This window comes from Boleophthalmus pectinirostris, unplaced genomic scaffold (genome assembly GCF_026225935.1).
Source record: "Boleophthalmus pectinirostris isolate CB_2022bp ecotype Guang Dong unplaced genomic scaffold, ASM2622593v1 HiC_scaffold_7, whole genome shotgun sequence".
NCBI classification, from domain to species: Eukaryota; Metazoa; Chordata; class Actinopteri; order Gobiiformes; family Gobiidae; genus Boleophthalmus; species Boleophthalmus pectinirostris.
Window position 1 is genome coordinate 17,124,224 of NW_026571473.1, and position 16,019 is coordinate 17,140,242.

At 38.6% G+C, this 16,019-nt stretch overlaps 1 protein-coding gene across 1 annotated transcript in view; it reads left to right on the forward strand.

The window, feature by feature from the left end:
* obscna (obscurin, cytoskeletal calmodulin and titin-interacting RhoGEF a) overlaps positions 1 to 16,019 on the forward strand; it is a 35,567-nt gene that overhangs the window by 7,743 nt on the left and 11,805 nt on the right. The window contains exons 18-57 of the mRNA XM_055164666.1: positions 57 to 323; positions 611 to 886; positions 970 to 1,236; positions 1,339 to 1,365; positions 1,813 to 2,079; positions 2,496 to 2,762; positions 2,846 to 3,112; positions 3,537 to 3,803; positions 3,870 to 4,136; positions 4,207 to 4,473; positions 4,546 to 4,815; positions 4,948 to 5,226; positions 5,297 to 5,554; positions 5,628 to 5,894; positions 5,978 to 6,244; positions 6,356 to 6,622; positions 6,722 to 6,988; positions 7,065 to 7,331; positions 7,396 to 7,656; positions 7,732 to 7,998; positions 8,084 to 8,350; positions 8,444 to 8,710; positions 8,800 to 9,066; positions 9,157 to 9,423; positions 9,527 to 9,793; positions 9,892 to 10,158; positions 10,233 to 10,499; positions 10,583 to 10,849; positions 10,929 to 11,195; positions 11,396 to 11,659; positions 11,749 to 14,034; positions 14,114 to 14,186; positions 14,272 to 14,360; positions 14,433 to 14,542; positions 14,652 to 14,852; positions 14,948 to 15,030; positions 15,113 to 15,286; positions 15,383 to 15,542; positions 15,668 to 15,769; positions 15,847 to 16,011. Coding sequence (XP_055020641.1) covers positions 57 to 323; positions 611 to 886; positions 970 to 1,236; positions 1,339 to 1,365; positions 1,813 to 2,079; positions 2,496 to 2,762; positions 2,846 to 3,112; positions 3,537 to 3,803; positions 3,870 to 4,136; positions 4,207 to 4,473; positions 4,546 to 4,815; positions 4,948 to 5,226; positions 5,297 to 5,554; positions 5,628 to 5,894; positions 5,978 to 6,244; positions 6,356 to 6,622; positions 6,722 to 6,988; positions 7,065 to 7,331; positions 7,396 to 7,656; positions 7,732 to 7,998; positions 8,084 to 8,350; positions 8,444 to 8,710; positions 8,800 to 9,066; positions 9,157 to 9,423; positions 9,527 to 9,793; positions 9,892 to 10,158; positions 10,233 to 10,499; positions 10,583 to 10,849; positions 10,929 to 11,195; positions 11,396 to 11,659; positions 11,749 to 14,034; positions 14,114 to 14,186; positions 14,272 to 14,360; positions 14,433 to 14,542; positions 14,652 to 14,852; positions 14,948 to 15,030; positions 15,113 to 15,286; positions 15,383 to 15,542; positions 15,668 to 15,769; positions 15,847 to 16,011 — 11,219 coding nt within the window. The remainder of the gene's footprint in view (positions 1 to 56; positions 324 to 610; positions 887 to 969; positions 1,237 to 1,338; positions 1,366 to 1,812; positions 2,080 to 2,495; positions 2,763 to 2,845; positions 3,113 to 3,536; positions 3,804 to 3,869; positions 4,137 to 4,206; positions 4,474 to 4,545; positions 4,816 to 4,947; positions 5,227 to 5,296; positions 5,555 to 5,627; positions 5,895 to 5,977; positions 6,245 to 6,355; positions 6,623 to 6,721; positions 6,989 to 7,064; positions 7,332 to 7,395; positions 7,657 to 7,731; positions 7,999 to 8,083; positions 8,351 to 8,443; positions 8,711 to 8,799; positions 9,067 to 9,156; positions 9,424 to 9,526; positions 9,794 to 9,891; positions 10,159 to 10,232; positions 10,500 to 10,582; positions 10,850 to 10,928; positions 11,196 to 11,395; positions 11,660 to 11,748; positions 14,035 to 14,113; positions 14,187 to 14,271; positions 14,361 to 14,432; positions 14,543 to 14,651; positions 14,853 to 14,947; positions 15,031 to 15,112; positions 15,287 to 15,382; positions 15,543 to 15,667; positions 15,770 to 15,846; positions 16,012 to 16,019) is intronic.

Genomic DNA, 16,019 nt, shown 5'->3' on the forward strand with positions numbered 1-16,019 from the left:
TTTTAATCACTCAGTTACACAATTCAGTGATATAATATCGGAATTATATTTTTCAGCTGTGCCAATCACCTTCAGACAGAAGCTGAAAAATATTCAAATTGAAGAAGGATTGAACATTACACTTCACTGTGAGGTTTCCAAAGCAAGTGTCCCAGTAGAGTGGAGTCTTGGAGGGGAACTGTTAGAGAATGAAGAAAAATACCAAATTAAACAACGGGGTACAATCCATGAGCTGGTTATTATAGATGCTGAACCAGATGACAGTGGCGTCTACATTTGCACATGTAGGGAGCAAAGAACAAAGTCTACTGTCAAAGTTGTTGGTATGTTACAAGAACTGTAGAAAAAAAAAATATATCTATCTATCTATATCTATATCTATCTCTCTCTCTCTCTCTCTCTCTCTCTCTCTCTCTCTCTCTCTCTCTCTCTCTCTCTCTCTATATATATATATATATATATATATATATATATATATATATATATATATATACATATATATATATAGATAGATAGATAGATAGATATAGATATAGATATATATATATGAGGTGCTGTTAATTTTTTTATTTTCCATATAAGGGTAGATACAATTTTTATTTTATTTTAGCCATTCCTGCAACATTCAGAGTCGCTCTCAAGAACCAGCAGATTGAGGAGGGAAGCAGTGTGACTTTACGTTGTGAGCTCTCAAAGAAGGGAGTACTCGTGCAGTGGCAGAAGAATGGAGTCCTGATATCAGAGGAAGTATCTCGGGGAAGGTATCAGATAAAACAAGAAGGTAAAACAGTCCAGTTGACCATCGACAAAGTCCAACTGGAAGATGGAGGAAAGTACAGCTGCATCACTGGAGATGAAAAAACATCTGCTGAACTCAATGTTAAGCGTGAGCGTCTAAAGATACTATACTATCATCGCTATCCATAATGTGTCTATGGATTTAATTAATGCTTTTCATACATATTTTAGCTCTACCTGTAACATTCAAACGTGAGCTTCAGAGGATTGTTGTGAAAGAGGGAGACATTGGCACTTTCAGCTGTGAGCTCTCCAAACCTGGAGCAACAGTTGAATGGAGAAAAGGCAGAGTCCTCCTGAAACCAGGCACCAAATATGAAATGAAGCAAGAAGGGAAAATAACAAAATTAATTATAAACCAAATAGAAGATAGTGATGCCGGCAACTATACATGCAAGACTACAGACAGTCAGACAACAGCTGAACTTGTTGTAAGAGGTAAGGTGCATAGTGTGTGTTACCCTGTATGTACATTGTATAGTATTATCCAAATGAGTATTATGTGTAACTACAATGTTTTTTCCCCAATGTATTCAGTAGTATCAGCGAAGCGCAAGTGTAACAGAGGTCAGCTCCAAAGCTCCAATCTTAAATTCTACTCATAGTGTGAACCCCATTTATGACCCCATTTTTATTTAGTGATATTAGAGACATGTTAACAAAAGTAATTTCTTAGTACAACCTCCATCATTTACACACAGAGAATGGATTATTAAAACAATCCATTATTTTCATTATCAGTCAAATATTGATTATACATGTGTACTGTAGGTCACATTGCTTGCTCCTCCCCAAATCAGTATAATTAATCTGTAAACCTCATTGCAATAATCAGGTACAACATGCTTGTTAACATATGTATGTGGAGGACCTCATTCACCCTGTAAATACTAAAGTAGTCTGGAAATGTGCAGTACGCATCATTCCCAGCAGAACATCTCTAGACTGTTTTAGTACTTTGTAGTATTTGAATTATTACAACAAAAACATAACATTTCTCCTGGTGACCTGCAGACACCCCTCCAAGCTTTAAAACACCTATACGTAACCAAGAAGTGATGGAGGGCAACAGTGTGGTTCTGCACTGTGAGCTGAATAAACTGGCCTCCTCAGTGGAGTGGAGGAGACAGGGTGAACTCCTTCGGAATGGAGACAAGTATCAGATGAGAAAGAAAGAGCTGTTTTTGGAACTGAAGATAATGAAAATTGATATTGATGATGGAGGAGAATATACCTGCATATGTGGTGATCAGAGAACAACTGCAACAATCAGAGTCAATGGTGAGAGTAGTGTGTGAGTAAAATTTATGGGCTTGGGATGAGAAGGCTCACATGGGCACCATCTAATATAAATTAATAGGAAGAGGGTCCAATTCTGGGTCCCTAAGACCCTGGGGCCTGGGACAACAGTCCCCTTTGTCCCGCCCTATCGACTACCCTGTGAGGCTGCAATAAGTAGTAGTTTTGACATTAACAATATTTATTTACTAGAAATGTTGTAGATGGCTGCGTTTACTGAATCACAAATGTCAATTACTTTTTTGTTAAGTAGCACAAACTTGATTCTGCTATGATTAAACAAAGCATCCAGTCAACTATTTAGCTGGCAAAGTATGATGTTCACCTGCCCTGTACATATCTGGATATTCTCCTACCATACAGAAAATCACATTTCTCACATTTTATGATCCCTCTAGAGCGTCCGGTCAAATTCCTCCAAGAATTGAAGAATATTGAGATGCAGGAAGGAAATGGCGTGACTCTGTGCTGTCAGCTGTCCAAACCTGATTTCTTTGTACAATGGATGAAAGGAGATACTGAGCTAACAAATGGAGAAAAGTATCAAATTAAGCAAAATGGCTGCAAAGCAGAACTTTTTATCAAGAAAAGTCAACCAGCTGACAGTGGCCTGTACAGCTGTGTTTGTGAGGACATTAAATCAACAGCAAATGTCTTAATCACAGGTACTAAAAACATTATTATATTTATCAATTAAAACATGGCTATAATATTGCAGTACATTTCATTTACAATTTTTTTTGTTTAGCTATTCCAGTGGCATTTAAACAGAAGTTAAAGAACCAGGAAGCGGTGGAGGAGGGCAGTGTGACTTTACGCTGTGAGCTCTCCAAGTCAGGAGTCCCGGTGGAGTGGCGGAAAGAGGCTCAACTCCTGATCAGTGGGCAAAAGTATCAAATGAAACAGGAGGGAAGAGTGGCTGAGATGGTGATCAATGATTTAACACTAAAAGATGCTGGGGAGTACAGTTGTTCTATTGACAATGTTGTGACTACTGCTGAGATCAAAGTAAGAGGTAGGTGTCAACATAATTTTAGTTAAAAGAAAGGTTTAGTTTAGTCTTTATTTGAAGAGACAATGTACAGAGAAATTAAAGGTACACTGCAGAACATTTCTAGAGTCTAGTTTGCCGCTTGATGTCTCCATGGAAATGTCATTGCTTTTAGAATTGCTTTTTAAAATGTTCCACAGTATAGATTAAACCTACCTAAGGGAGACAAGCAGGTTATAGCACTATGCTACATTACAATTCAGACCTGTGGAGAGTTGCCCCTGTTCACAGAGAGAATTACTGAATTTTCTCTCTGTGAATAGGGACGACTCCACTCTTTGTCCCACATGTACTCACACAATATCACACATTAACAAAGTAAAGCATTAAGTGCATGGCAATTGTGTCAGAATTTCAGAGTTTTTAATTGATTGGTTGTTTCTTGCAGAATTACCAGTTACATTTAAAAAAGAATTGGAGAGTTTAGAGGTGAAAGAAGGAGACAGTGCAGTTTTGTGCTGTGAGCTTTCAAAACCTGGTGCTGCTGTGGACTGGAGAAAAGGCAGAGTTGTTCTGAAGCCTGGGTACAAATATGAGATGAAATGGCAGGGATCTCTTGCAAAGCTGATTATTAACAACATAGAGGAGGAGGATGCTGGCAAGTACATCTGCAAGACCAAGGACAGCCAATCAGCAGCTGAGCTTACTGTTACATGTAAGATGCACCATGATAACACATAGTAAAAAAGAAATGCAGCTAACACTGTTCTTGTTGTTGTAGCACCTCCAGTTACATTCAAGACAAAGTTAAGGAACCAACAGGTGGAGGAGGAGAACAACTTAACTCTGAGTTGTGAGCTATCCAAACCTGGTCTTAATGTGGAATGGAGGAAAGGGGAAGAAGTTCTGAAAAGTAATTTTAAATATCAGATCAAAAACCGAGAAAGCATCAAGGAGCTTATCATAAAAAATTCACAGCTGGATGACAGTGGTCTCTACAGTTGTGTCTATGGAGATACTAAGACAACAGCCAACATCACTATCACACGTAAGAAAAAAATATAGTTAGTTTTGATCTAATGACACAAAGTAAAATATGTTATAATTATTTTATGCAGCTATTCCTCTGGTGTTTAAAATGGGACTCAAGAATCAGGAGGCAGCTGAAGGAGCAAATGTTGTCCTTCACTGTGAGCTGTCCAGGGCTGGGGTACCTGTGCAGTGGTGGAAAGGAGAGGACCAGATTTATCATGGAGGTAGATTCCAGATGAGTCTCTCTGGAAAGATTGCAGAGATGAAAATCAGAAATATCCAGCCAGAGGATGTTGGCGAGTACAGTTGTATTTTTGGAGAGCAGAAAACAACAGCTGAGGTTAATGTGAGAGGTACTCAAGATAGTACATCTGCATTTATTAATTTATTCATTGTATGCTGACAACTTTTTTTTCTTTTTTTAGCTGCAGCCTCTGTGTTCTTTGAAAAAGAACTGCAGGACCAGGCAATAATGGAAGGCAAATCTGTAATATTTTCCTGTGAGGTTTCCAGTGCTAATGTCCCTGTCACTTGGAAAAAGGACAACAGCACAATTGAACATGGTAGTCAATTCATTATCAAGAAGAAAGGTCCCACACATTCACTTGAGATCAAGCATTTGGAACTTAAAGATGGTGGAGATTATTCTTGTATTACCAGGGGTAAAAAGACTACAGCCAAACTGGTTGTGAGAGGTGGGTACAATTTTGTCTTTACAGGATGTCTTAAGGGGCAAAAGGAAGACTCCTGTGTCAAAAAGCAGATATACTAGTAATTTAATAAGTTTTTCTGATTAATAAAGTTGTTAATTTCTCCTTCTCTCATAGAGCGTGTGAGGATTGTTACTGGGCTAAAAGATGTAACATTGACAGCAGGACAAGATGCTGTATTTGTGTGTGAGCTCAGCCATGCAGATGTGAGTGAGGGAGTCTGGTGGTTGGGGCCATCCCCACTGCAGAAAAATGAGATGAACCAGATGATCTGTAATGGCCGACAACACCGACTGGTTCTTTTAATGACTACCCCTGAGGAGACTGGCACAGTGGCCTTTGTTATTGGGGAAGAGAGGACATCAGCTCAACTTTTAGTCATTCCTAAGCCAAAAGGTATGAAATGTAACACACCAAACAAGACTGTTGGACTGTCTGAAGATGCTAACTCTATATTCTTTATAAGTTTTATTTGAGGAGAAGCCAAAAGATGTTTCAGCCTTAGAAGGAGAAATAGCAACATTGTCCTGCAAGACCTCTGATTTGACCACCCAAGTTACATGGAGGCGTAACCATATTCCCCTCCATAACAGTGAGAAATACAAGATATATAAAGAGGGTAAAGTCAACATACTGCTCATTTATGATGTGGATCCTCTGGATACTGGTTCCTACTCATGTGATACAGGGGACGTACAGAGTAGTGCAAAACTTACAGTGACAGGTAAGAACAATAGCCATTATCATGTTTATAACATACACCTTATACTAAACTGTGTTTTCCATTTATTTCCCAGAACTTCCACCATTCTTCCAAGAGGACTTGCAAAGTGTTGAGGCTGAGGAAGGAGAAACTGCCTCCTTGTACTGCGAATTATCTAAACTTGGAGTACCCATACAGTGGAACAAGGATAGGCAACCAATTAGGGCCAGTAGAAAGTATGATATCAAACAAGACGGCTGTTTCCTCCAACTTATAATCAAGGATCTTAAACTTGAGGACAGTGGCAGCTACAGCTGTCAGGCAGGAAATGCAGAGACCATAACTACTGTCACAGTAAAAGGTTTGGTCATATACATTTCTGGACTTCCTTTATGTCTGATGAATGCATACCTACTAATTGTATGTCCTTGGCTGGATTCACAGAGCCTCCTCCATTCTTTAAGAAACCCTTACGAAACATTGAGGCAAATGAAGGAGGTGTTGCCTTCTTGCAGTGCGAGTTATCCAGACCAGGAGCACAGGTCCAGTGGAGGAAGAACCGCCTCACACTCAGAGCCAGCAGAAAATATGAAATGACCCAGAATGGCAACTGTGCTGTACTAGAGATTAAAGATGTAACACCTGAAGACAAAGGAAGCTACACGTGTCAAGTAGGAAATACAGAGACAACAGCTACACTTTCAGTCAAAGGTTTGCTTTTAAATAAATTGGTCTTTTACAATTTACAAGTCATTTTACTTGTAGTATACAGTGTTTTATATTGAACTGTTTAGTTTTGATTCAGTTCAAACATTTTTCCAGAACTGCCCCCCTTCTTCAAAGTGGAATTACGAAATGTTGAGGCTGAAGAGGAACATATAGCTTCTCTATATTGTGAATTGTCTAAGCCAGTTACTACAGTGCAATGGAAGAAGAATCGACTACCATTAAAATCCAGTAGAAAGTATGAAACTGAACAAGATGGATGTCATCTCTATTTCCATATCAAGGATCTTAATCTGGAAGACAGTGGAACCTACACATGTCAAGTGGGAAACATTGAGACCACTGCAACTCTCTCGGTGAAAGGTAGGTCTTTGATAAACAAAAAATACATCAATCACATTTTGTCATTGGCCAGTTGTGAGCACCACTTCATAATGTTTTTCCCCAATTATCTTTTTACAGAACGTCCATTGTTCTTCAAGAGTGATTTACAGAATGTTGAGGCTGAAGAGGAAGGGACTGCCACCCTGTTCTGTGAACTGTCTAAGCCTGGAGTATCAGTGCAATGGAAAAAGAACAGCACATTGTTAAGAGCCAGTAGAAAATATGAACTGAAAGAAGATGGATGCTACCATCAGCTTCTCATCAAAGATGTTAAACCTGAGGACAGTGGCAGCTACATCTGTCAAGCTGGAAATGCCGAGACCACAGCGAAACTGTCTGTCAAAGGTCTGTAATTACATTAGATAAATAAACTATGTAATAAGTAATTTTGGACATATGATTATGTGATATATTATTCTAGAGATTGTGTCAGTCTTTGTGGAAGAGCTCCGCAATGTTGTGGCTGAGGAAGGAGGCTCAGCTTCTTTGTTCTGTGAACTGTCAAAGCCTGGAGTGCCAGTCCAGTGGAAGAAGAACAGACAACAACTTAGAGCCAGTAGCAAGTATGAAATGAAGCAAGATGGTTGCCTTGTACAGCTTCTTATCAAAAATCTAAAACTGGAGGACAGAGGCAACTACACATGCCAAGCAGGAACTGTTGAAACAACTGCAAAACTGACAATCAAAGGTGTGTATTCTACTTTTTGTAATTGTTAAAATATTTTTACTATTTTACAATTTACTCTTTTTAGAGCTCCCTCCATTTTTGAAAGAATTGGGGAGTGTCACAGCAAAAGAGGGAGGCACAGTCTCTCTCTGTTGTCAGCTTTCCAAGCCTGACATAGTGCAATGGAGGAAGAATAAGCTGACACTGAGAGCAAGCAAGAAATATGAGATGATTCAAGATGGCTGTCTTGTTCAGCTTAATATTAACGATCTTGATCTGGAAGATGCTGGGAGATACACATGCCTAGTGGCGGGCGCAGAAACAACAGCAACTCTGACAGTTAATGGTATGATGTGATGACCTGCATTCTGAATATTTATTTAGTTGTCGTAAACTTCTAATTTTGACATATATTTATCAGAGGTGCTACCTTACTTCACGGAGGACCTTCAAAGCACAGAGGCTGAGGAAGGATTTTCTGCCACCTTTCAATGTAAAGTGTCTAAATGTGGGGTTTCTGCTCAATGGAAAAAGAACAAGCTGCCATTAAGAGCAAGCAGAAAATATGAAATCAAACAAGATGGTTATCTTCTTCATCTCTGCATTACTGATCTTAAACTTGAAGACAGTGCCAGCTACTCTTGTCATGTAGGAAGTGCAGAGACTACCTCAATGTTATATGTAAGAGGTATGCATTAATGACAGTTCAAAACTGTGTTGTAGACAAATGTTAGTGCTTTACTGATAATTTAACCCATTTCCTTTATCGCCAGAACAATCACCATTTTTCACAAAGAAGTTACATTGTACTGAAGCAGAGGAAGGAGACCTTATCACATTTTGTTGTGAACTTTCCAAACCTGGACTGTTGGCGCAATGGAAAAGAAATACACAACCTCTGAAAGCCGACAATAAGTTTGAAATTAAACAAAATGGATGCTACCATGAGCTCAAAATAAGAGACCTTAAGCTTGAAGACAGTGGCAGCTACACATGTCAGTTTGGAAACATAGAGACTTCTGCTACATTGTCTGTCAAAGGTAATTAACTGAGCCTGTTTCACATATGTGTTCTCTATATTATAGGTTCAGGTTGATATTAATTTAATACAATATTTTATATCTACTCCACAGAACTTCCTTTATTCTTCAAGAAAGTTTTACAAAATGTGGAAGCACAAGAAGAGGGCTCAGCATCATTATGCTGTGAGCTGTCTAAGCCTGGGGTCTCTGTACAATGGAAGAAGAACACACAGCCTCTGAGAGCCAACAGGAAGTATGAAATAAAACAAGATGGCTGCCTTCTGTATCTAAACATCAAGGATCTCAGGTCTGATGACAGTGACAGTTACACTTGTCAAACTGGTAGTGTAGAGACCACTGCTAGACTTTTGGTTAAAGGTATATTACTCTTAATCTTACTCTTTCTTCTCTTATAATCATAGTGATACACATAGATTGAGATTGTAACCTTGTTTTTGTCTGTCTAGAGTTCCCAGTTTTTTTCAAAATTCAGTTACAAAATGTGACTGTAGAAGAAGATGGCACTGCCTCTCTCAGCTGTGAGCTGTCCAAGCCTGGAGTCTGTGTACACTGGAAGAAAAATCAGCAGCTACTGAGGCCCAACAAAAAATATGAATTGAAACAAGATGGCTGCTGTGTTCAGCTTAACATCAAGGACCTAAAACTTGAGGACAGTGGTATTTACTCATGTCAAGCAGGAAATGCAGAGACCTCTGCAACACTTTCAGTGAAAGGTATTACACAGGTCCAATATGAACAATATCAATAGTGTAGTATTATTGTATTTTATACTGTATTGTCTTGTTTTTCTGAAAAATTTCTAGAGCTCCCACCGTCCTTTAGAGTTCTGTTACAAAATGTGACAGCAGAGGAGGAAGGGACTGCCATATTGTCATGCGAGCTGTCTAAAGCGGGAGTCTTTGCACAGTGGAATAAGAACCAGCAACCACTGCGGGCCAATAGAAAGTATGAAATGAAGCAAGATGGGTGCTGTCTTCAGCTTCACATTAAAGATCTTAAACTGGAAGATAGTGGCAGCTACATGTGTGAAGCAGGAAGTACACAAACTACTGCTACTGTGTCAGTAAAAGGTATTTATCAGTGGTCCTTTAAAAGTTGCAAGCAAAAAAGATAAAGAGAAAGGCATATCAGCATACATTGAACAATGTATGTCTGTTTGTCTTTCTTTTCTAGAAAAACCAGTATTCTTCAAAAAAGGCCTGGAGAATGTGAAAGCCGAAGAAGAAAGCCATGTCACCTTGTGCTGTGAGGTGTCTAAGCCTGTTGTAACAGTGCAATGGAGAAAGAATCAACAACCCCTCAGAGCAAACAAGAAATATGAAATAAAACAAGATGGCTGCCTCTTCCAGTTAGTCATTAAAGACTTAAAACCTGAAGATAGTGGCAGCTACATGTGTGATGCAGGAAGTGTGCAAACAACTGCTACTGTGGCAGTAAAAGGTATTCATCAGTGGTCCTTTAAACGCTGCAAGCAAAAAAGGTCAAAAGAAAAGTATATAACAGCACTTTTTGACAATTACATTAATGTCTTACTACAGAGCAGCCTCCTTTCTTCAAAAAGGTCTTGCAGAATATGGAAATAGAAGAAGATGGAACTGCATCTTTGCTCTGTGAGCTGTCTAAACCTGGTGTTGCAGTCCAGTGGAAGAAGAACAAGCAACCGTTGCGAGCTAACAAGAAATATGACATAAAACAAGATGGCTGCCTTTTCTTCCTCAATATAAAAGACCTTAAACTTGAAGACAGTGGTAGCTACACCTGTCAGGCAGGCACAACAGAGACCACTGCAGTACTGTCAGTTAAAGGTATCTCACATTTTTTATTAACATAAATTAAAAAATACTTTTATAGTCATTGTTAACTTGCTTTTCTTTTCCAGAAAAACCTGTATTCTTCATAAAAGGCCTGGAAAATGTGAGAGCTGAAGAAGAAAACCATGTCACTTTGTGCTGTGAGGTGTCTAAGCCTGTAGTATCAGTGCAATGGAGGAAAAATCAACAACCACTCAGAGCAAACAAGAAGTATGAACTAAAGCTAGATGGCTGCCTCCTCCAACTGATCATTAAAGACTTAAAACCTGAAGACAGTGGTAGCTACACTTGTCATACAGGGAATGCTGAGACTGTGGCTACTGTTACAGTAAAAGGTGTGTATAATTACTTCTAATAAAACCACAAAACACACTGTTCACAATAAACAGTTTTCTTACACCCAATCTATTTTTTACAGAGCTCCCACTCATCTTTAAGGTACAATTACATGACGTGGTGGCAAAAGAAGACGATACTGCCTCTTTGTCCTGTGAGCTATCTAAACCTAGAATTTCAGTGCAGTGGAAAAAGAACAGGCAACCTCTGAGGGCCAATAAAAAATATGACATAAAACAAAATGACCATAGCCACCAACTTCTCATCAAAGATCTCAAACCTGAGGACAGTGGTAGCTACACATGCCAAGCAGGAAGTGCTGAAACCACAGCAACACTGCTAGTTAAGGGTAGGAAATACACTTTTAAAAATGATTTTAATCTCTATAGGAAATAAAATATTACCTTAACTCAATGTCTGTTTTGTAGAACTTGCTCCATTCTTCCGCAAAAAAATAGAAAATGTTGATACTGAGGAGGGCAGCACAGTCTCTCTGTCCTGTGAACTCTCGAAACCTGGAGTACCAGTCCAGTGGAAGAAGAACAAACAAGAGCTGAAAGGCAATGACAAATATGAAATGAAGCAAGATGGCTGCCTTGTACATCTCAACATCAAGGATCTGAATCTGGAGGACAAAGGAAGCTACACTTGCCAGGCAGGAAGTGTAGAGACCACAGCAAATGTTAATGTAAAAGGTATCATATCTTTTCTTCAATAGTATTTGTTTGTTTGCTTGTTTGTTTTTAAGGAAATTATTATTGATCAATCATCCAAAACTGTGTTAATCATCATTTTAACATGATGTGTATATATATATATATATATATATATATATATATATATATATATATATATATATATATATATATTTATTTATTTTTTTATTTTTTTCCAGAAGTCCCAGTTTTCTTCAAAAAAGCGTTTAAGCATGTAGAATTTGAACAGGGAAATACAGTGTCCTTGTTTTGTGAAATTTCCAAGCCTGGACTTGTACAATGGAAAAAGGACAAGACTCAGCTGAGTGCTGATAACAAGTATGAAATAAAACAAACAGGCTGCTGTGTGGAGCTTAAAATCAAGGATGCTAAGTCTGAAGACAGTGGCAGTTACACATGTCAAGTAGGAACTGCAGTAACAACAGCAAATGTAAAAATAACAGGTAAGTTTGATGTAATTTCCAATGTTTGAAATATAACTAAAATTGTTTTGGATTTATGCAGTTTAAAAATCTATATTTCCTTCTTCCAGCTAAATCAACACCACCAAAAACAGAAATTCCCAAAATACAGCCCCCTCCAAAGCTTACTGCTCCTACTACAGACAATAAGAACATTGCACCAGGCAAACCTGTTCCACCTGAACCCAAAAAGAGGACCAGAAGAGCTTCTATGACACCATCTGAAAAAGATGCAGAGCCAGTCTTTGACATAAAACCACCAACAAAACCACAGCCACAACAAAATACTGAAGAACAAAAGACTATCCAAACAGTAATTGTTCCAGAAATAGTCACTAATTTTACACCTGTTAAATATCAGGATGAGAAAAAAGGAGAAATACTGACTGTACTGCAACCTCAAGAAACCATAGAACCTGCTCAGTCTATAGTCACAGATGTTTCTGTGACTGAGAAACATGAAAATAATTTGGACAAAGATGTTATGATTGATGTTAATGCAAAACAAGTAAAAATTATGGTTGAAACTAAGAAAGAACCATTTGTATCCCCAGAAAGAGGACGGGGAGTTTCACAAAGTGTGAAAAACCAAGAGAAATCTGTAAGTAGTGTAGATCTACCAAGCCCACCTGCGGGAAATAGAAAAGAGGAGACTGTGAAAGAAGAGGAAAAGTTGATAATTACAAAGCTATTACAACAGAATGTAGACAAGAACAAGAACGAGGATGACATCAAACCCCCAGTAAGAACAAAAGGAAAGCCAGTAACTGTGGAAACTGTAAAACCTTCTGGAAAAGGGGCTGGGGAGATTATTGAACAAATAAAACCAATTACTACAATGGACACTGATACAAGACACCAACATGATGTTGATGAGAAGGTGTCTGTAAATCAAATGGAACACATTGTGGAACCCAGCAAACCCTTAATAGAGCAATTTGTGAGCGAAATTAGAAGAGAAAAAGAAGTCCCTCCAAAAGTGCCCAGAAGGTCAAGAAGTAAATCACGAAGCATTGACAGACAATCATCAAGAGATACTGAGACAGATCAAGATGAACAATTGACTCAAATGGTAAAAGTCGAACTTCCCATGACACAACCAGTAAGACCATTCATGGCTGACAGGGAAGAAAAACTTGAGATTAAACAGCAATTGGCAGCTACAGAGGTAACAGAGAAGAATCAGCTGGTAAGTGTAACAGATACAGAACTGCAAACCAAGCCTGTACCCAAACAGCCTGTGAAACCTATCAGGAATGAGTCAGAGCAAAGACAGGATATTCCAATACCTGCAAAACCAATGAGGAAAGAGTTAAGTCTGAGAGAAGAAGTTAAAGTGGTTGCTGAGTCAGAGAGAGTCAAGCAAGATACAAAAGTTATTGTTGAACCAAACAGACAAGAGGTCAGAGAAGAGATCAAACAGAATCAAGTTGTTCAACAGGAGTTAAAACGAACAGCTGAAGTTGAAGTGAAAGCATGTGCCGAATCAGTGAGAAAAGAAGGTGAAAGTGTTTGGGAGAGGAGGGCCGCTGTTGAACCCATGAAAAGAGACAACGAGCAAGCAGCATCAAAAATGAAAGAAGAAATCCCTCTTCTCTATATTTCTGAAGATGAAACCTTCTCAGAGGCTTTGACTGAACTTCCAGTTGAAGAAGATATTAGTAATACCACTGATGTTGCCACACCAAGACCTGCCCTAACTCCTTCTATGAGACAACAGATTGAGGAGTCTTTGAATGTGCCACTAGACATTGACCTAAGTATTGAAGATGAACCTGAAATGCAAGATGCTGCCATCAAAATCCAAGCAGCATTTAAAGGTTTTAAAACCAGAAAGGAGATGCGACCAGTTTTTAAAGATGTGTTCAAAAATCAGACTGTAGAGACTGGTGTTACAGTTACTCTTGTCTGTGTCATAGAAGGAAAACCTACCACAGTGCGCTGGTTGAAGGACAGTCAGCCAATCATAAGTGAGAAAAGATGCTTCTTCAAGACTAGGCAGAATGGAGAATCAACTTTAATAATTAACAATGTTGCTACCATAGACAGTGGTATCTACACATGTGAAGCAGTAAATAAGTTTGGTGTGACTTCTTACAATGGAAATCTCACAGTTGTACAGCCCGCACAGGCACTGGGTCAAAGGCCAGTACACCCTCCACTCGCAGCTATTGCTCCCCTTCTGCCTGCCCCAAAACCGGACACACAACCTGAACCCCAGCCCCAAATATCAGACTCAGATAACTATGTAGAAAATGTGGAAGTGTCTCTTTGGGAGGCCTATAACCTAACAGAGCAGGACAAAAAGAGGAGTCTGCAGGAGAGGAGGGGATCCACTGTTTTAAGTGCCAGTTCAAGTGAGTTACATTTCATCAGTTTAGATTTTTTTTTTTTTTTTTTTTTTTTTTTTTTTTACCTTGTTCTTATTTTCAACAGTGTCAAGTCCTTCAGATTACGAGACTGCACCAGATATACTGGATCCGGAAGAGACAATACCTCTAAAACCAAGGTGAGACAGAAAAATATATTGATTAGCTTTCACAAGATGAGTCAGTTTTATGTGAAATTAAATTTGATTATTTTTTTTTCAACAGGGAAGTAAAAGCACAGCCTGTAGAACACAAAATCTCACAGAATATTCAAGAACAAACAGCACAGCCTTCAAAACAACTGAAAGTCAAAGGTGGACAGATTTTTTTTTTTCATTCACTTGGTGTCTGTCTTTACTAATATATTTGAGATGTTTTGATTATAGAAGTTGAAAGCAAATTAAGGGCCCCATCTCCCAAGCATCATCGGGCTCACACACCTCAGACCACCACTATGTCCAGGTCAGACTCAGAAGGAGAAGAGGACACCAAAGAGGTACCTTCAGCTCTCCCTTTAGTTTTGCACTATATTTTATTTTCAATTTCACCATAAACATTTCTGTTCACATGAAAATTAATCTTAGTTGTTTATTTTACTGTCACAGACCTTTGACCTTTATGTGGCTCGAGCTGACTGCACTCCTAACAGTGGAAATAAAGACAGTTTTATTTTGAAAGAGGGACAGTATGTTGAACTCTTGGACTCAGTTCACCCAGATAAATGGTTGGTCCGGACCAAACCAACCAAAACAAACCCTGCTCGTCAGGGATGGGTCTGTCCTGCATATCTGGAGAAAAAAAGAAGGGTGAGACTGACTTCTGTCTGTGATTAGTCACATGGTCACTGTTGTAACAAATCTTGTGTACTGACATCTTGTTATTACACAATATTATATTTCAGGAAGCCTTCCCACAAATGAGACCCTCACAAGATGATCTAGATGGAATCGACTCAACAGGAGAAGAGTACAGAAAAGCTTCAAGGTTGGTTTTGATGATGTTTTTTTTTATTTTTATTATTATTAAAGCTGTTCAGAAAAGTGAATATGTTTTTATTTGTACTCAGTCAACTAATTCAAGGCATGGTTGATGGAGAAGCAGAATTTGTGAAAGAGATGAGAACATTCACTTTGCATCAGTTAAATTATATTGACTCCAGTCGACATATTCCCTCCAATGTCCTAACCCAGAAAGAAATCATCTTCAGGAACATCAGAGACATTGTTTCTCTTCATGAGCGGTAAGTCCTGCAAAGCACTATGTGGGAACTAACCTACACAGCCTTTTTACTGCATGAATTGTGAAACATGTAACTTTTTGCATTAAATTTTACCAGAACAATTCTTCCGGGTTTGTCCAAGTGTGTCACTGATGATGATGTCGCCATGCTACTCATCAAACACTCTGAAGACTTTGAGAAATACCTTCAGTACATAGCAGGACAGGCACAAGCAGAGACGTGCCTTACAGATAAGGCTATACAACAATATTTCAAAGTATGACATCCAATTCAATCCACTTTATTTATATAGCACATTTTATAAACTGTAAACATATTGAAACAACAGCAATTTGTTAGATTTGTTAGAATGTGACATATTATTTTATTTTTTATCATCAGGAGTTACCAGTAAGTAAGCATGGGGAAGTTCCTGCTATGGATGTCATAACTTTCCTCCAGAGACCAGTCGAGAGAATTCATACGTACCAAGCCCTATTAAAGGTTAACATTTACACACCTTGCACTTATTGTGGACCAAAATTATATATAAGATACCAAATTATGTGAATTTGTTACAGGAGTTGATCAAGAACAAAGCAAAGAGTGGTCAAAGTTGCTGTATGTTGGAAGATGCTTTTTCCAGTGTTTCCTGTTTACCTTGGAGGTCTACCAATCTGCACCAGGTTTCACTCATTGAGAATTATCCTGCTCCTCTCACTGCACTTGGAGAGCCATTGAGACAGGTTGATAC